A 19,123-nucleotide genomic window follows, 5' to 3' on the forward strand; every position below is an offset into this window, starting at 1 on the left:
CTTAGGTTGAAAAAACAAGTTTCTTCACAGTAATACACTACGCTCCGCAAGCCGCTTGTGTAATCAAACAACAGTATCCTATGGCTATGCAATTAGATCCAAATGTTCCGGCCATAGCAATCTTAATAAAAACTAGAAAACAAAGTTTTTTTTTAAGTAAATTTTGAAGAAATGGCTGAGGACGAGCAGAATGAGGGTTTAAAAATCAAGGTTCAAATAAGACTCATATTTTAGCCAAAAACACTTATACAGTGCTGACCTTTCACCACACTGCTAAAAACGAATCTGAACAACAAAAAAAATGGACACCCTCAATCGACACTCTACTAGGGCTTTAATAAGATACCAATCCCAGCTTTCTGAGGCAGAGAAAATCGGATGAAAAAAATCCAGCCTATGCCACAACTGCTTCTCACTTTACGAGACAGGTCGGAGCAAATAGTACACACTCACTTGGGTTCAAGAATTCACAAATCAGCACATAAGTAACTTAAAAGTTAGCTAAACCTTATAGACTTGGCGCGGAAACAACTCATTAAGACTTCACTTGAACCCCTACCCAAGTACACCAATTGCGTTTTTACTGGATAAGTCCCTCTTAAAATCTTAACAACACAACACCTCATATCTTTCAACCAAGAAAAAACTTGAAATAATTTTATTTCTAATAAATACAAACTAACATGCTAGATTGGACATTCGCTCGCTACATTGAAATACAACACTTACACAGCTTACACTAAAAAATATCATGAAGTAGTTCAGATCAAATAACAAAATCTCTTAGAAACTCAACAGGAAATATTGTACACATGGATACACATTATCTAAACTTTACTGCAACATCGCTCGAGTCGTCTATTTTCTTTTAGTATATAACAGCATTGCCCAATACTTTACGCACAAAAACAGATCATCAATTTTGAGGCAATATGGTCATTCACAGCTTCCAAAAAATTAGTTTACATAATTTAAAAAGCATCGACGAAATATCCCGACACTGTCTCGGTACTCAAGTTTAAGTATTTCACTCAATTTTAAGTATTTGATTTTGATATTTCCAATCATTCTTTGTTTCTTCTTCGTTTTCTCAACTGGATGTACTATTTTCAGTCTGGTTTGAGCTTGCACCTGCTGCGTCAGCCGTGCCGGTGTTATTTTCATTACCCCCACTTTGAGTATCGCCAGTTGAAGAGTATTCAGGGGGTGCGATCACTTCCACAAACTTTTCCTCCTCAGCCGCATTGGGTTTGAAGCCATACATGGATGAGAATATCTTGGAATTCTTGATAGAGCCCATGCCACTTATCATGCCTGTGCTGAGGTTGGACAATCCACTCTTGGTGTATGAGGCCGCATTCTTGCTCCCTAAATTAATACAATTACACAACGAGTCGCGGACAGTTTGGACAGAACCAATTAAACAGAGCTAATTGTTTTTTTTTGAAATAAGAATAAATTACACTTACAAAATCCTTAAAAAATACTAAAAATACAATTATTTACAAAAAATGAGTCTTCAGAATGCGCTTAAAAACTTCTTCGGACGTCGTCGAACTTCTTCATCGAACATCTTCTGGAAATTTGTTCCAAACAGCAGCAGCAGAAAAAAAGTTTGCTGGATATATCGTGTTTTTTCTCTTACTTTGAGTAGCGATTTGCCAGTTCTTTCAAAATGCAACCGGATCCACAACACGTTGCAGAGTTAATAGGCACGTGGTTGCGCAAAAATTGAAAAACAAGCGTTGCAAATTTGAAATTATTTCGACATTTATTCAGCAGCTATTAAAGCTCGGTTAGAGCCCGAGATATATGAGCTCTATGTTTCAAGCAGAAAATGAAACGAGCTGCCGCATTCTAAGCGCGCTGAATTTCAGAATCCTGATAAGCAGTCAAACTAAAATAGAAGCTGTTACAGCAATAAGCCTTGAAATAACAAAAAAGCGAGCTAAAAAAGTTGCGTTTTCAAATAAGACACACTTATTACGTATTCCCCAGAGTTGCGTTAGTTGCCACTAACATAGTTTAGTAGCAGGATTGATCTGTTCGTTTATTGATAACCTGCTATCAAGAACAACTCCTAAGTTTCAGGCCTTTTTTATTTCAATATTTTCAGCTGAAATTGTCACATTCAGTCTTGATTTCTTTGATATGACAAGCAGTTCAGATTTCTCTGCAATAAAGGCTAGTCCTTAAGTGCCAAACGCATCTTTTAACCGACTGATAAACTTATCGATCATCACCACAAAGACGCTCGAAGATCGACTTAAGGCTTTTTTCGTGGTATGGAACATTCATTTCTCTCAATAACCGCCGACAACAAGAAGATCAATAATGATCAGAAGAGGTCCCAGTACGTCGGCTGTTGGCACCCATCTCTATATTTTTCGCCTGAACAAGTTTTCGCCCTCACTTCTAACTACGTTACTTCTGTCGGTAACGTAGCTTTCCAGCCCGGTGAGTTCTTTGCCCCTTATGCCCAATCTATTTCGCAAAAATGAAAGCATAGAACTGTGATGCATAATATCAGAGGCACTGCTAAGGTCACTACAAACTAATAGCACATTTTAATACCACAGATAATTAATCAAAGCTTTAGCTATATCTGTCTCTCAAATGTTGCTGAGTACAGGAACCTTCGAAAGTTTTTGAAAATGACTGAACTGAAGTGATGCTTTCTTCAACCTTAGGGATAAGTGGCTAATTTTCAGCAGGTCTCGCGTAAAAAAATCTTCTGCCGACATATTGTCAGCAAGCATGCCAAATTGATCACGTTCCGTTTGAGAGCAGTCTCAAAAAATTGTACGCGCGACGACCGGTGTTTAATCGGAGTCACTAGTGACACATAAGCTCTGCAGAAACCAGCTGCGCTCTTTTTCTCTAAAAGAACACAAGCTTCCCGCTTGTATTTCGACAAACTCTGTAAGGAGCAAACAATTTTCATCAGCTGCTCCGCTCTTTTCTTAAATGATTCTGAGCCACTACATCGCCATCAACCAAATAAGCTTTCTTTGCGAACCGTTTTCACAAAAGGGTAGTTGGTGGACATCGTCTTCTCTACACGTTATAATGCGTTTTCTAGAATCCTAGAAGTCAAACATGTCTTTAGTTCCTTTTCGAGTGCGCTGGCGCTTCAAACATGGTCTCAACTCCATTACTTACTGATTAGCTGCACCAGTGTCTTTTCCATATTCGTAAAAAAGAACATAAGGCAATGATCACTGGGATTACAATCACCAGCGAAAATATCCGCAAAGCTCACGCCTGGTAAGCACAGAATTTGATCAAGTCTAAAACCACAGCGATGAGTTGAAAAAGACAATATCTGTTCAGTTCCTGTCTGGAGCATGGCATCGAGGATCTTCTCTGTTTCTGATGTTCTGAAGTAATGAGGATTGTCGAAATGAATGTTAAAATCAATAATTCACGTTAAAAGCGATAACGCATTACTAAATTAAAAAATTCTGGAAAGAAAACCATGAAAGAGACCGACAGGGGTCGATAAAGGAGGCAAATGAAAATCGGATCTCTGCCTGCTATAATATCCTATAAAAGAAACATTAAACTGTCAGTTTCACCTTTTCGATGTTTGCTTGATAATTTGTGTTGTAAATCAAAAGTAAACCATCTTCTTTTTCATTGTTCAGATTAGCACTCATGAATCATACTCTTGTGGATTAGAGCCAACTGAATTTGATTCATCATTCTCTTTATCTATACTCCATACCTTGGTGAGAATTAAAAAATTAAGATCCAAAGATTTAATGAGGCTACGTACATGCAAAATCGAGAAATGGCATCCCACAGACAGCATATTGCATTTTCTGCTTTTCAGTTAATCTTTCTTCGCGGTGTTCAATTACGCTTCCGCATCTTCATTGGGTCTTAACTGCCGCTAAACAGCTCTTTAGGGCCGGAAATCACTGATTTTACTCGTATGGTTAGAGTAAAAGCAGTTAAAAGCCTTGGCTATTGCGTTCTCCTTCGATACAATTCGAACTGTTATGGAATTCATTGACTTATTTTTTCCAAGGTCAATCACTATTTGACATGTTACTCCAGTATTACATTAACCGATACACCAACGCCTGACGAACGATAGCTTCTCAGCTGCCGAGAAATCATTGCAGGGCTTTTCAGTTTCCTCCTTAAATTGGTTCACTCATAGCTGCTTGGGTTCGCCTGTTTTTCGTTTCTTTCCGGTCCCATCCGACGTTGATTCAGCACTGGAATTCGTACGAAAACTTGCAGCACACTCCACTCGTATAATTTAGCTGAAATTGGGCTGCTTCTCTGCGCCAATTTGCTTTTCATCTTTCTGAAACACTGAATCGTTCTCTATTGGTTCCTGTTTGATTTCTTCGACATCAGTTGCTAGACTTCAGACCTTTGCCGGTAGCCTGTTGCTTAAGAGAACATGGCAGAAGTTGCCGTTGAACAAACCGCCATGTTCAGCAAATTTTCACAATATTTGATGGTTGATATTTGAATCTAACGCTGTCAAAATAATTATCTGTGAGGCTTTCCGGTATTGAAATAAAAGAAAGATGAATTCTTCGATAAGAAAGTCTAGTTAATCGGTTGATGCCCGCTGAACATTCAAAATCAAGAATCGTTCCAGTGTCAGGTAAATACAACCGGACCTCTAAAATCCATTCGTAGACAAGGGCTGGGCTACCCAGTTAACAATATCCGGTGGGTCAAAACATAACACATCTTTTTAATAAGTGAATTACAAAAATTAGGCTAAATTGCAAGTAATTTTGGTAGTTTGAATGACCTTGAATCATGCGACAATAGCTTCTACATGAAAAAAAAATCCGAAATAGATGCAATGTTTTGCTTCAAGAAGTTCGCTGCCCGAACTTTTTGCAACTCAATTAAAAACATAGCTAATTGAAGATTGGAAAAGAGTAATAAACGCAAGTAAACATTAAAAAAACACTGACTTTGTTGGAAAAAACCTCATTTTTCAAACTTCAACGAGAAAAATAGATGCCCTTTAAGCTTTTTGGGTTTCTAGATTGATTTGTGATTGGCGCTTTTTCGATAACATTAACCCAACTTGAGAAAACTGGATCAACAGGTAAAGTTTTTATTCCGCTGGAAATCTAAAAATTGAATTCTACTTTCGAAACTAGAAACAGTGACGTTTTTTCGCGCCATTTCCACGTTAGTAGTTAGAGAGTGCTATTTACGTCAATTTTAATAGATGAATTTCAATTGACTCAAAAAGTGCATAGATACTTAAGTGCATTCATAAATGCATCAATATGTATGAATGCACATCTGTAGTTATTAGAGACTTAGACTTTTCCTGAAAAAAAAACAAGAAAAAATCAGCAAAACCTATATAAGAGTCTCTACCACGTTCATTACTCTTAATTATCTTCCAGATAAGGAGGTGACAAAAATTAACATTTTGATTTTCCGAATATGACGAAAGTTTGAAACAAAATCCATTCATGCGTACCTTCGAGTAGGTAGGAGTTTCCGAAGTACTTGACGTTCTCGGACGTCTTCTGCACTGTCTCGGAGGAGGCGATGTTTTTCAGCCCACTCAAACCCCCATACAAACTGTCGCTGATCAGCTGGATGGGAGTGATGCCCAGTTTGCCACGAATGTCATTCGCCTTCTTCTCCTAGGCGTATAAGATTCGTATAAAACTAACATCCTACATCCCAAACAAACCTCCTTATATCCTTCATACCACTAATCCAATAAAGATTAAATCAACCAACAACTAGAAGTACACGTAATTTTTTAAAAACTTTTTAAAATTTTCGAATTTTAAAGAAAAATAGTATGCTCTTAAAGCTCTGTGAATTCCATGAACAATTTATTATTGGCGCAATTGAGAAGTTGCATACAAAAATTAATAGGTGGAAACTGGATCAAAAGGTAAATTTTTAATTCCGCTGGAAAACCTGAAAATTGAAATCACTTTCGAAACTAGAAATCGATCATGAGCTTGCCAGGAAAAAATATATGACTTGCCAAGAATGAAGCAAGACCTAAATGGGAGTCTTCGCTACGTTCAGTGACTCATAATTGGAACAAATTTTATACACTTCCGGTTAATTAGCAACAAAAAAATGTAGCTGATGATGAAAATAAATTCAAAGCAAGTTGGCTATTTTGGTTGAATCTTAGAATGAAATTGGATCAAATCCAAATCAGCATTAAAAACCAAGAGAGAAGCGTTTGCAAATATGAAAATAACAAAACTTAGACGTGTAAATTCCGTTATCATGAGTCCCTTCCCTACAACAAAATAAAAACAAAAATCGAGCCCGATGGAACGAATTGAAGCTAAAAGACTTGCTGCCTGATACACCGACAAGCAAAGAGTTTTAAGAACCCAAAACGCGAAGTTTTTTAAGAAGGGGAGAGTGGAACCAGTTTGAAACTAGTTATTTTTTTTATATTCTAATTTAATAATTATATTCCAAAATATTCATAGCTAGCCAATCATAATTAATAACTGAATCTTACTCTATACTTGTAAACCTGAAAAGCTAGTGGTTTAGAGAACTAGGAATAAAGATTGAAATCACTTGACTTCTTCTCTCATCTAACTTCGCAGTAAACCAGTATATCTCTAGATCTATTGGGACTACGAAATATAAGAGTAAGACTAGAATTAATATTAGACTAAGGAGTTGCACGAACCTATCCGGCCGAAAAAAGATAGCGTGACGAACAGACGGTGTACCCTATAAGAAATTACTCTATGAGAAGGCCACCCCGGACCTAAACTCATGAGTTAGGAGATGGTTCAATGAAAAACGCGGAAAATAAAAGCTAACCTTGACATGTAGAACTTGTTTGAGCGTGTTTATCTCGTCCTCTAGTTGAGTCAAGTCCTGCCTCAATTCATCTGACGTCTTCTCTGGCTCTCCGTTCTCCATCTGCCAGTCTTGATCTATGCCAGACGACGCACCAGCACTGTCGAAAGAGAGAAATCCCGCGCCTCCCTATGTTAAAAAAGACTCATAAAAAACAAGAAACTACCTTTGCAGTGGATCCTTTACCCACCACCCCCCCCCCCCCCCCCCCAACCCATGCATGATTTTAACTTTGAAACTATTGCTCGGGTAGATCAAATTTTGGGTATTTTGCATATTTTCCAAAATGCACACTTGGTCTTCTTAGCAAAAATTGGTCTTCATGCATAACCTTGGCTCAACCACCAAATTCATTTTTAATGGGGATGGCGAAATAGGGCGACGGTAAAAGAGCCATTGCTGTCTTAAGTGCTCTAGACGTTGTTCGTAAACAATAGGGCCAATTATTAAAATATCGAATTTGTAAATCACGCTTAGGAGAATTGGCGGATGCATAGAACAAATGATAAATTGAATCGTTTGTTAAACACGACTCTTGAAAATGCAGAAGAATAAAAACAGCAGCTATTCCAAATTGAAAAATAATTGTTCCCGAACTAAACACTTTTACATATTACTTATCTAATAGCGTTTCTTTGACTATGAGACTGAAGCAAAAATTGCGGCTAAAATGATCAAATGGTACAAACGATGTAGCTATGCTCAGCAAAAATTATAGTTTAATCATATCAAGTAGGAAGACTTAGTAGCAGCTAATTGCATTAATTTTTGCAAATTTCTTTTTATAATACAGATCAAGATTCATCATTAAATATAAACGCTCTGTGTTTGTATAGATTTTAGGCGGCAATTAATCCAATAGAAGACAGTTGTTTCCTTCCTGGAAATCCTAATAACTACTTGCTGCTAAAAAACTAAATGTCGCGTAAATGTCAAAGCCGATCAACATTTGAAATTTCTAGAATAAAACTTCCGCAGATCGAAAGAAGCGTTTAATACCCCCTAAAAAACAAGTGCAGTCACTACACAAACATAACTACACAAAAATTTTTGCGCCAGAGGCAAATTAAAAAAAAAAAACAGGTCAAATTTGCAGTTTTTGGGTCTTTTTTGGAAAATTTTGACCAAAAATTGCGTCGTTTCGGCTCGCGCTCCCCTTCAAAATTAGTATATATTGGCGCCGTGAGAAAACTTAGGGTTGGTCAGCCAAAAATGGAAGTAATAAAATAATGCCAAAGGGAGGACCCTTTGGTTTCTGAGTAGCGCCCCCCCCCCCCCCTAAATCCGCCCCTGAGTGCAGTAATTTGCTGTGCATGTGGTCCAGAATGTTACACTCACAGTATTCGATGCTGAAGTTTTAAGCATTAAACAAAAATATGCCGCTTTTTTGCCTGTTTTTTGGGGTCATAAGCGAAGTAAAACTCAGCTTCAGGAGTTGCAAAAAATACCCGGCTGTATATTACCTTGAAAAAAAAAGATACAGAATCAGACCGTTACTCAGCAGAAAATTTTTAAAGTAACCTTTAAGAATCCGCGTCACTTAAGTGCTTTAATAACGCTCTTTGAAGTTGTGGTAGTTGCCCGAAATGAAACAGCCTAAGCCATAGTCAATTCTCATTCTATGAATGGTCGTAAAAATAAACATTTTTTCGGTGATATGTTACAATAGGTGCTGATTGAGTATAGTGCATATATTAAATTTGAAAACTATAATGCATAATACAGTCATTTCAATTCACTCAATAGTACATGCTACTTCGATAGTTTTTGTGAATACACTACTCTGTCAAATGAAATTTTTTTTCAAAAATTGAAGTTATACACTTCTTTCGCCAAAAAATGGCTTTTGAAGTAAGTTAAAAATACTATTCGAAGTATAACAAACAGCGATCCAGCTATTAACATGAACCTGCCACCTATTGTAATATATCACCAAAAACAGTTCGGCTTGAAAGAACACCAAACACTATCAACCTTACGTGTGACAACTCAATGAACCAAACCTATTCCCATTCTCACACACACGAGGCGAAGCGGAGCAGCTATGACCGAGTGGGTAAGGCACGACCATTCAACTGCAACCGTGTTAACTTATTACTATTTAAACGTAAAAGCACATGCAATCAAAAAGCTGTAAAGGTGCTCCACCATTATTGGGGTGCCGCACCAATATTTGCGACTTAGGTTGGAAAAAAAGGCTCGTACTAATACACTAGCTTCGCAAGTGTAAGCACTGTTTGAAGTACAACAAGTAACGATCCAGCTATTAAATTTGAACCTTCCTTCTATTGTAATATATCACCAAGTATTCTACTAGTTTACATAATGACACTAAAAGAACTCAATGAGGTACCGCATCAAGCTGTTCTCATATTAGGATAACTATTAAACATTAGAATCACCTTGAGTCTGTTAGATTTAGGGTTTAACTACTTTCTAATTACAAAACCAAGAAAAAACGGAACTTTTTGTTCGAACGATATTCGGTGATTGCAATGAGCATTAGTTCAAATCACGAAAAACCGTTTGATAAAAAGTTTCCAAAATCATGTTCTTGGATTAGAGTTATTGGAACAGACACAAAAATGATAGAAAAGAAGAAAAAATCATAGGGGTTGGAAAAAAGTCAAAGAACTTAAGGATACCGAAAACCGATTGAACGTCTTTGAACATAGCCAATCGAAGATTGGAAAAGAGTAATGAACGCAAGTAAACATAAAAAAACACTGAATTTCTTGAAAAAATCTCATTTTTCAAATTTCAAAGAGAAAAATAAATGCCCTTTAAGCTTTTTGGGTTTCTAGATTGATTTGTGATTGGCGCTTTTTCGATAACATTAACCCAACTTGAGAAAACTGTATCAACAGGTAAAGTTTTTATTCCGCTGGAAACCTTAAAACTAAATTCCACTTTCGAATCGAAAGTAGAAATCGTTCACGTTTTTGCGCCATTTTCACGTTCGTATTTGGAGAGTGCTATTTATTTCGTTTTCAGCAGATGAATTTCAATTGAACTCAAAAAGTCCATTTATACCTAAGTGCATTCATAAATGCATCAATATGTATGAATGCACATCTGTAGTTATTAGAGACTTTTAAGACTTTTCCTGAAAATAACAAAAAAAAATCACAAGACCTATACAACAGTCTTCACTACGTTCGTTATTCTTTAAACATTCTCTTTAAATTTGAATAGTCTTTTATGATTGATACTTTTAGATATAAACTAACCCAATTTGAGAAAACTGTATCAATACGAACTAAAAACAACAGTTTGCGCCATAAGCACTTTCGCTATTGGTGAGCGTGAATTGCCTTCTTTTAGCACAGTTATTTGAATTGAACCTTCTAAATCAAATTAACAGACAATAAATTTATTCTTGGACAACTTGTCAATTTTTTTCTGAAAACATGACCTGAATGTTTTTCTTCACTTCGCTCATCATTGACACTAAAAAACTTTCAGAAAATTTTTTCAAAATATTTGCTAACTTTTGACAAAATTTTTAAAAAGCCAGTGTCGAAAAGGGTGCTGAAAGGGTGCTCACTCGAGCTCCAAGAACTGGTTAAAAATATGCACAGACGGCATATAACAAAAATTGATTTTTTAAATGGAATTGAATGATGTATCCCTTCTTCAATGACGTTTAATTGCAAAATGAATGGAGTCCAATCTAATGTCACTCTACTACAACAGAAGCTTTTTTGCCTTCCCTACATTTTTTTGCAAAAAAAATGTAGGAAGGACAAGGAGACTGGTCTGCTCTAGACTCTGAAAATAATAGACAACTATGCAGACAGTAATGCAAACAAAAGCGCGGAAATGTGTACAAAAGCATGTGGCCGAGCATTTACTCAATCAAGACAAGGTTGCAGAAAACAAAAGATCCAGTCTGAAAAAAGGCAAAAATAGCAAACAAAACTCAAAAAATTAAGACAAAAAACGTTCAAAACAATTATCTTAAAAATATGCATTGTTTAAAAGCATTGAATCAGTGTAATTGATATTGCTTGATTTCTAAATAGTTTATCTGGCAAAATTTACATCTGATTCGATGCTATCACAAATATGGATGTCTAATAAGTTTCATGACCAATTGTCTGTTCCCTTGATTGTAAAAAATTCGCTAGTCGTAGACAAGCAAGTCGTACTAAGAACCCAGTCTTTATGTTAAAAAACAATGTTCCTACTGCTCTTTAACGTGTTAATTTTTTGAACAAAAATGATTACGCTATCAACATATTTGCAAATTTGTCGAACCTACATAAAGATTAAATCCCCTTTCTACCCTATAATACTTATTAAAGAATCCCTCATCGAAAAACAATTTATCACTTGATTGGTCAAATGTAATAGATACATCATTTACAGCTTTCAAGCGTTTCGAATTTTAATTTTCCTGCATTCTGATTGATCTAAAATTCTCGAACTTAAATTAATTCGTCGGAATAAAAAATGACTTTTTTAAAAAATACTTCAAGTTTTTTAAAAAGTGGAAATTGAAGTGAATTATATCCAACGTGACCGCCCCGGACGCACAAGGAATAACAATGAACAAAATTTACAATTTCCGTCAAACATACTTATGGTATCTACTAAAAAAATTATCCCCCTTTAAGAAACAATTAATTAACCAGCACTTTTTTTTGCTCAGACTTTCAAAAAGGCGAGGAAAAAATATATTTCTGTGGTGTTTTTTTTCAAACTCAGACCAGTTTTACAAAAGTTGAGAGCATATGGGTATCGATTCGGAAATCTTTGGATTGCCAATCGAGTATGCTTGCACTAGACTAAAATGCGGATGGCATTGCTGCTCGAATAATATTTTGATAGTTTCAATACGCAAAGTATTTAAGCGTGGTAAATTATCCGGACTCCTAATTGTTCAAAAAGGAATTGAGGCCGACTTAATTTGTCAAATAATTTCTACTCAAGTTTTAGCACTTGCATTTGATATTGGCAGTACAAATTTGTAATTTATCAATTTTTTTCAAATCAAAAATTACTCGAAATAGGTTAAGGGGCAGTCGGAACATTCAGGGCTTCGACCTGATATACGAGCAATCTTGTCTTTCTCTAAGTTCATATAAATTTTAAATATAACAACTGTTGCACTTTGAGCTTTCTAGCTTTTGAAAATTCAATTTTCCTTCATTCTGATTGATAAAAATTTTGCGAGGTTTAAACTAATTCATCGACTAATTTGAAAAAGGGGGTAATTGTAAGGAATATATACCCGCATATAGGAATCAGGAATTTGTCTACCATACACAAGCAATATCAAGTAACAAGTGATGTAATGGTACGTCAAAGTGCGTCAAATGGGTACTATAAAAGGAAAAACACTGCGAAAAATTTTCAAAATTATACTTACTTCTCTCAAAATCACGGTTGAAAGGGCTTTATTATTTTGTTTCATTCGACCCATTCCAATGTCTTTTGTCTGATTAGGCGTGGGAAAAAATTCGAAACACCTGAAGACAAAGTTATTCCCCAATTTCAGTGGTCGGAATAAATACTCACAAAATCAATGAATAAAACTATCATTTTTTATCAAAGGTTTGCTTAAGAAAACCAAGTCAGCAAAACGTACAAACCAAATCACTCCAATAAATTAGTCAAATTAATCATCTTCATAGAAAAATTGAAGAAATGACGGAAACTAAATGGCATATACTATACAAAAATTCATCTCGATCGTTAATGCATATTCAAATAAACAACTTGAATTTTCATTTGAATTCCAATTCTTTTTAATGGCAAAACTAAGTCAAAAGTTTGAATGAAAAGCAATATAAATAGTAAAAATGAGATTTAAAATTATCTTTAAAGTAAGTCTATCTACCATTTGCAAGCGCTGATACTGGGACTTATTCCAAGATTTTGCTGCTTTTTTACACACAAAATAGCTAGAAGAACGTAGATTCATATTTGATATTTAGAAATTGTCAAAAAAAGAAAACAAGTTTTTTGTTTGCAGGCAAATTGAATTGGTATCTAAATATTTAAATCTTAGTGAACATTTTAAAAAAAATTTATCTAAGGCATAGCTGCAGGGGCGCATTCAAGGCTTGGCTGCAGCGGCGGATTCACCCACCAAACAGTGCCAGCTTTGGCATTAGCTTACACAGAGGCGCACAACTTGCCATACAACAAAAACATAAAAATCATGCGAAGTCGAAAAAAAGAGAAAAATTATGAAAAAAAAACTAGGTCTACCAAAATTTTAAATTTCTCGATATCTCTCGATAGAATTTCATTCCAGTCAAAAACCCCAGGAATTTGAATATTAAATTAGCAACGGAACAAAATTTACGTTCTTTGAGCAGACACAAAAATTGATCCAAAAAATATAATGTAAAAAAAAGTTTCAAAAAATTTCAAAAAAATGATTACACAATTCATTGTGTAGTACAAAAAATGAATTCAGTCCCACCTGAAACTACAATAAACAACACTTGCAATTATGAAAGTAGCCTACAGCCAAAGAAACATCAGTAATGTAGCAAGTACGCCGACAAACTTTGAGCAGGCACCAGTTGAGCCGGAAAAAAAAAGAGTTTATGTAAAAAAAATATATATATTTCAAGTTCCCCCAGATACTAGAATGAACAACACTGTTAATGAAAATTGCTCACAGCACAAGAAAAATCCGTAACATGGCAACTTAGCAGACAATGGAAACTCCGACAATTCAATTTTAACCGATTTTTTCTTACAAAATGAAAAAACAAAGTCCAGCTGAGATGCGAACCCCAGACCTTAGAATGCAAAGGCAACGGCGTCACCCCTGGGCGAATTGGAAAGAAACCTGAAAAGTTTCAGCGTTCAATGTTAAAGAAAAGATTTGTTAAAAGAACGAGTAAAGAAAAGAATTTGAGCCTAAACAAAAATTGTTGTCATAAAAATTTTGAAGCAATAAAGTTTTCAAACTTTTTATGGAACTCATAAAAGCATACAAATATATTTTTAACCTCGAAACTGCGCAAGATAATTTGATTAAGCTGAAATAAAATATGCCAAAATACCTTAAAATCGGGAAAAAAAACAAATCACAAATTTCATAGATTTTTTATTGATTTAAACAGTTTCTACTATGATTGAAACTTCTGTAACTTGATTTTTTTTTCGTTTTTTCCCGATTAAACGGTTTCGGCTTATGTTTTAGCAAAGTCAAATTAAATTGCGTACTATCAAACATAAGTTTGTTATTGATTTGAACAGTTTATTCTATGCTTTGGAAAGTAAGCCTAAAAAAACGTTGCAGATAACACAAACTAAATTTTAAAAAAGGAAAATGAGCCAACGGAAACTAGGACAAAAACCACGAATACGAAAAAAAACAATCTTTTTTTCTAGAATTTGATTTGAAAAAAAAGCTATTACATGACTTCCATTAAATACTATCTAAATGATATTAGTTGTATATAAATTTTTCAAAAAGTGCCCAAAAACAATATTTTAGACCTGTTTTTTTTTTGAAATTTGCCAGCGGTACAAACATTTTTTTGGGTCAAAATAGGGTATTTATAGTATTTTGGGATTGCTCGGAAAATCAATTTGGTCGACCTACAAAAAAGCTGACAAAATTTCGAAAAAAAAAATCCTGAAAATGGACCCCCCCCCCCCACTTGGAGAAAATCCTATATCCGCCCCTGCATGGCTGTAAAATCATGCTAATAGGATTGACGATTTTTTTTCTATGTACAGAAGTCAGTCTGCGTAGGAGCTTTACTTTTCGCAACTATGCAGACTATAACGGACACACGTAAAAATTATATTTCCAGGAGAATTTGTATGAGTTTAAACACATCTTAATATTTAGAGGATGTGAATATTGAAATGTATATGGATTAGTATTTGCGAAAAACCACTTCTCTCCATCTTCGTATCAATTTTACGGAGCGTTCAATTTTACAAAAAGGGCAAATGCTATTCAATATTCAGCCATATGATTTGTCACCTATGAACCGATTACTGTGGATTAACCTTACCTCAGTAGCAGAAGATAGTCCATTATCCGCAGTTGCACTTGGATTCATTGCAGTGACGTCTGAGGGTGTAGGGTTCATTCCACTGTTGCTATCAATCTGTTGATGTTCTCACGTGCGCCAGCAGTAAGGATATTCAGCGATTAAAGAATAATAGAAATGAGAATCACTAATTAGATTTTAAAAGTAGCACCACTTTGAATGGATACACCACAAAAAAAACAACAACAACAACAGCAGCACAACTCTATCGAATGTATTATATAAATTAAATGGTTGCAGTACTGCAACACCAAAAAGAGATACGACAAAGTATAGGGATTTCAGTGAGCCACTTTGTTGCAGAAAGCGAGAAATTTACCTTTTTCCCCTCAGTGGTAATGGTAAAAGATACAGGCAAAAGGAGAGATAAGTTATCAACGGACCGGAATTCCAATTCAATGGATCTGCGACATTAAAGCTTTGCCTATTTATCTTTTCCTCATTATTTTTCAATGTCGAATGTAATCAGAATTAATCCCAAATCGGCTATCTCTCGGCGAAATTGCGTGTTTTATTAACAAACGGACAAAACGGGTGAAATAAATGGAATGAATTAAATGAACAGTGTCCTATTTTTCAGTCCCTTCTTACCACACTCACTCACATAAACTAGTCAAATAACAAGAGATGGTGAATCGATAACGGGAATAAATTTGGATGGCAAGTGCCTTGCCTGAGTCTGTTTCAACTTTGGGCGCACTGTGGGAATAATTTAAATAGCAGAAAACCTGCGAATTATCCGACTCAGAGGAGGAAAATAGCTAACCAGAGGGACTTGATAGGAAAATCGAATGATATGTTTTTGGATTGTGTAAAATCAGGATATTGTTTAGAAACAATGCAGTGCTCCCAATAGCCAGCAGCTGGTTCCAAAAATGTGATGTCTGGCTCGGAAGTAGCAAAAAATAATAATCTAGTTGAATTTGTTTTCCAACGACTGAACGAACAGTTTACATCAATTTATCTGAAAAGAAAACAATTGAGAGACCGAATAAAGGGGATCACAGAACTGAGCAATTAGATTAAAAAAGGCACGGCTATTTAAAAGGCACGACTACTCTGATTGAATGGTTTTTGATTGAATGCTTTACTTTTTCTGACTCCCATTTCTGATCAATCTGACACATCATTTCTTACACTCGCATTTCTGACACACATTATTTATGCTAACTACAACTATTTCTGATTAATGATAATATTTCCACTCATTCTCCTTTATCTGTCAAAAGTTCTACTTATCATTTTTTTCAGGTTTCGTCTGGTTTACATTTTAGTCATCAAGTGTAAAGCTAATAAATGACCAACTAACCAATCAAAATTTATTCTGGTTAGTATCAGTTACGTCATTATGTTAGGATTATGAACTTAAAAACTTGCGCCCTGGTTGCTAATAAAAACTAATTTTGAGGGGGAGGTGCGTCGCAAAAAATTCTCTTTGCACGCGGCGCATAAACTTCTAGAATAAATTATGTACTTTGATCATTTCAATAGAGTTTAAATTATTTATTTGGCAGAAAACCAATCAAGAAAAACTTTTTGAAAAAATCCCCGCTAGTAAACCCTAGAACTTCAAGTAGTCCAGTGTTTCTGTAACAAGAATAGCCCCGAAAAAAACGAGTGAAGTAAAAATCAACCCAAACAGCGCGATGAAAACGAATCGAAATCAAACTTAAATTCAAAGGGGCATCAGGATAAAACTAAACTAAACGGTCAATGACTGATTCTAGTAATTACTAATAAACTGCACGTGACGTTCTTCATCTAAGTAAAGAGACAAGCGACTGACTTAGCATGGTTACCGGGCAAAATTTTCCGTATGAACTAAAACTATCACCGCCCAGACTGGCCTAAAAAAAGATAAAAACGCTCTAAATTGGCGAGCCTCAATGGTAAATCAATTAACTTTTGGGAGATTGGAAGTTTCAGGAAGTTTTTTTTTCGAAACGTGTTAGATCAGTACTCGAGTCAGGGGAAAATGAAGAGCGAATGAAGTAACTTTCGGTTATCACGATAACTGACCTTCCGATAATATGTAATGGGATTATAAGGATGATGATCATCATGATTTTGATGAGATCGTAATATGATAACGACAATAGTTTTTAAAGATGAGGTCTTTCAGATCTTTTTTGATAACCATAAAAATTATTTTGAGGAGTTCTAATTTTTTGTTGAATATCTGAGTTTGTTGTCCTGAACTAAAGCTTATAAAACACCGCTGCTCTCCTTCGTCAAAATTATGTACTTTTCTACATCGATCAATTTTTCCGGCCATTCTTCCTGCCGAAAGAGTATCGCAATACTCATTTCCACTAGCCTGTTTTTTCCTAGAATTTTGAAAACAATTACAACTTATTCGTTGTTTCATAATGAGTTGCTTGTTTTTATATCAGAAGGTAAATCAATTCAAATTAACTTATTTCATGAACGGAGTGATTTATCACTCAAGCAGGTCGTGTAATTTTTATCCTTTTTTCAGATACCTCATGAGTTTCAGATACCTCATGAAAGGTTTCAATCAGGTATCCTTTTCAATGACATATTCTCTTTTTTCAGATAATCCAGGGAGTGATTTATCGCTAGAAAAAACTAATTTTTGGCCCAGCCATAAAAGAGGTATTTTTTTTTCCGGAAAATACCGCGAATTGAGTCAGGTGATAACAAAACTCATTTCAATTGAAAGCGGCTTTATGCTATATGCTTCACAAATCGAGTCACATTTCAGACTTGCGTCCCACCACGGATCTTTTCTCAAACAAAAACATACTAACATCATAACCAAGTTTCCAGGAGAAAACCCTTCCTCAAAAGTCATTTTATTTCACCTCCAAGCATGCATTCCCAGAACCACCCAATGGAAGCTTTCACAACTTCGGTCTGGTTACAGTCGGCTTTTAAACACTTACCTCGCCCACTTAGACAACCAAGTTTCTCTACTTAGCCTCTTGTCAACCCACACTAGTTGCGATATTTTTAACGGCCCCAGAAATCCCTCCCCTTTTACTCCCGCAGACGTTGGTGGAAACAGCGAAAATCCGTAGCCTGGAGACGGATGAGCAGAACCCGCCCAACAGGGTTAAGTGTACAAGAGAACAGAAAAAGTAGAAAAAAGAGGGCGAGCCGTCAATCAAGTAAAACGTCAAAAAACTGAATTCGAGAAATTCGGTAGGAGCAAAAGGCGTGATAGAATAATATCACGTCAAGCACGCTAACGGTTCGCTTAAGTTCATCGAGCAAAAAAGAAACTCCTATAAGGATACATGATTTACTCCGGACGACTAAGTGAGGGAGAAATCAAGGACACTAAAACGCCGATACAGCGGAGGGATTGCGTCGCAATGAGCCAAAGAAAAGAGCGCATTGAAAAGTAATAAGAGAAGACGGTCTCCAAATAAATGAAAACTGGGTTAATACTGATAAAATAAAAGAGCTGACTGTAAACAGGACATAAAAAACACTTGTGAAGCGAGAAAAACAAAGAGTTTCACTAGACAAAACTATTTGCCAAAAAAAAACAAGAAAAAAAAACTCGTTCAACTGAAAAGATGGGTGTTTCAATTCCTTTTCTAAAAATTCAGAAAAGTTCACTGAGAATCGAATTTTTAACAAACTGAACGATTCGCCAAGAACGGCATAGTGAAACCGTCACCATGAGGTTTCAGCGACAGAAAAGTTACTGCTAAAATACAGGAACACTAGGCAGCAGATCGAAATTGATGTATGATAGATTTTGAGATGGGAGTGAACGTGGCCCGATTCAAGAATATGACTATTAATTAGGGCGAATACTCTATCAAAAAAAAACATGGAGATGTTGTTGAAAGGGCCTGGCGAGTGTTTACATGAGAAAAGAAAATGTAGCAGGAATGAGGGGGGAACCCTCAAAAAACGAATTCCTTAAAGTCGGTAGGAGCAAAAGGAGTGATAAAATGCTATCACGTCAAGCACGCTAAAGGTTCGCTTAAGTTCATCGAGCAAAAAAGAAACTCCTATAAGGATACATGATTTACTCCGGACGACTGAGTGAGGGAGAAATCAAGGACACTATAACGCCGATACAGCGGAGCGATTGCGTTGCAATGAGCCAAAGAAAAGAGCGCATTAAAAATAATAAGAGAATACGGTGTCCAAATAAATTAAAACTAAGTTAATACTGATAAAGTAAAAGAGCTGTTTGTATATGGGACATAGAAAAAACACTTGTGAAGCGGTAAAAACCAAAAGTTTCACTAGGCAAAACT

At 35.7% G+C, this 19,123-nt stretch overlaps 1 protein-coding gene across 1 annotated transcript; it reads right to left on the reverse strand.

Annotated features, from left to right (window-relative positions):
* Positions 1-642: 642 nt before the first annotated feature.
* On the reverse strand, positions 643-15,842 carry LOC134840445 (tumor protein D53-like). The gene is made up of 4 exons (XM_063856250.1): positions 14,844-15,842; positions 6,811-6,978; positions 5,474-5,642; positions 643-1,368 (listed from the first exon to the last, which is right to left on the reverse strand). Exons 1-4 carry the CDS (start codon positions 14,919-14,921, stop codon positions 1,091-1,093), a joined length of 693 nt encoding a protein of 230 aa, XP_063712320.1. The 5' UTR covers positions 14,922-15,842; the 3' UTR covers positions 643-1,090.
* Between the last annotated feature and the right edge of the window lie 3,281 nt (positions 15,843-19,123).

This window comes from Symsagittifera roscoffensis, chromosome 2 (assembly GCF_963678635.1).
Source record: "Symsagittifera roscoffensis chromosome 2, txSymRosc1.1, whole genome shotgun sequence".
Lineage (NCBI taxonomy): Eukaryota > Metazoa > Xenacoelomorpha > Acoela > Convolutidae > Symsagittifera > Symsagittifera roscoffensis.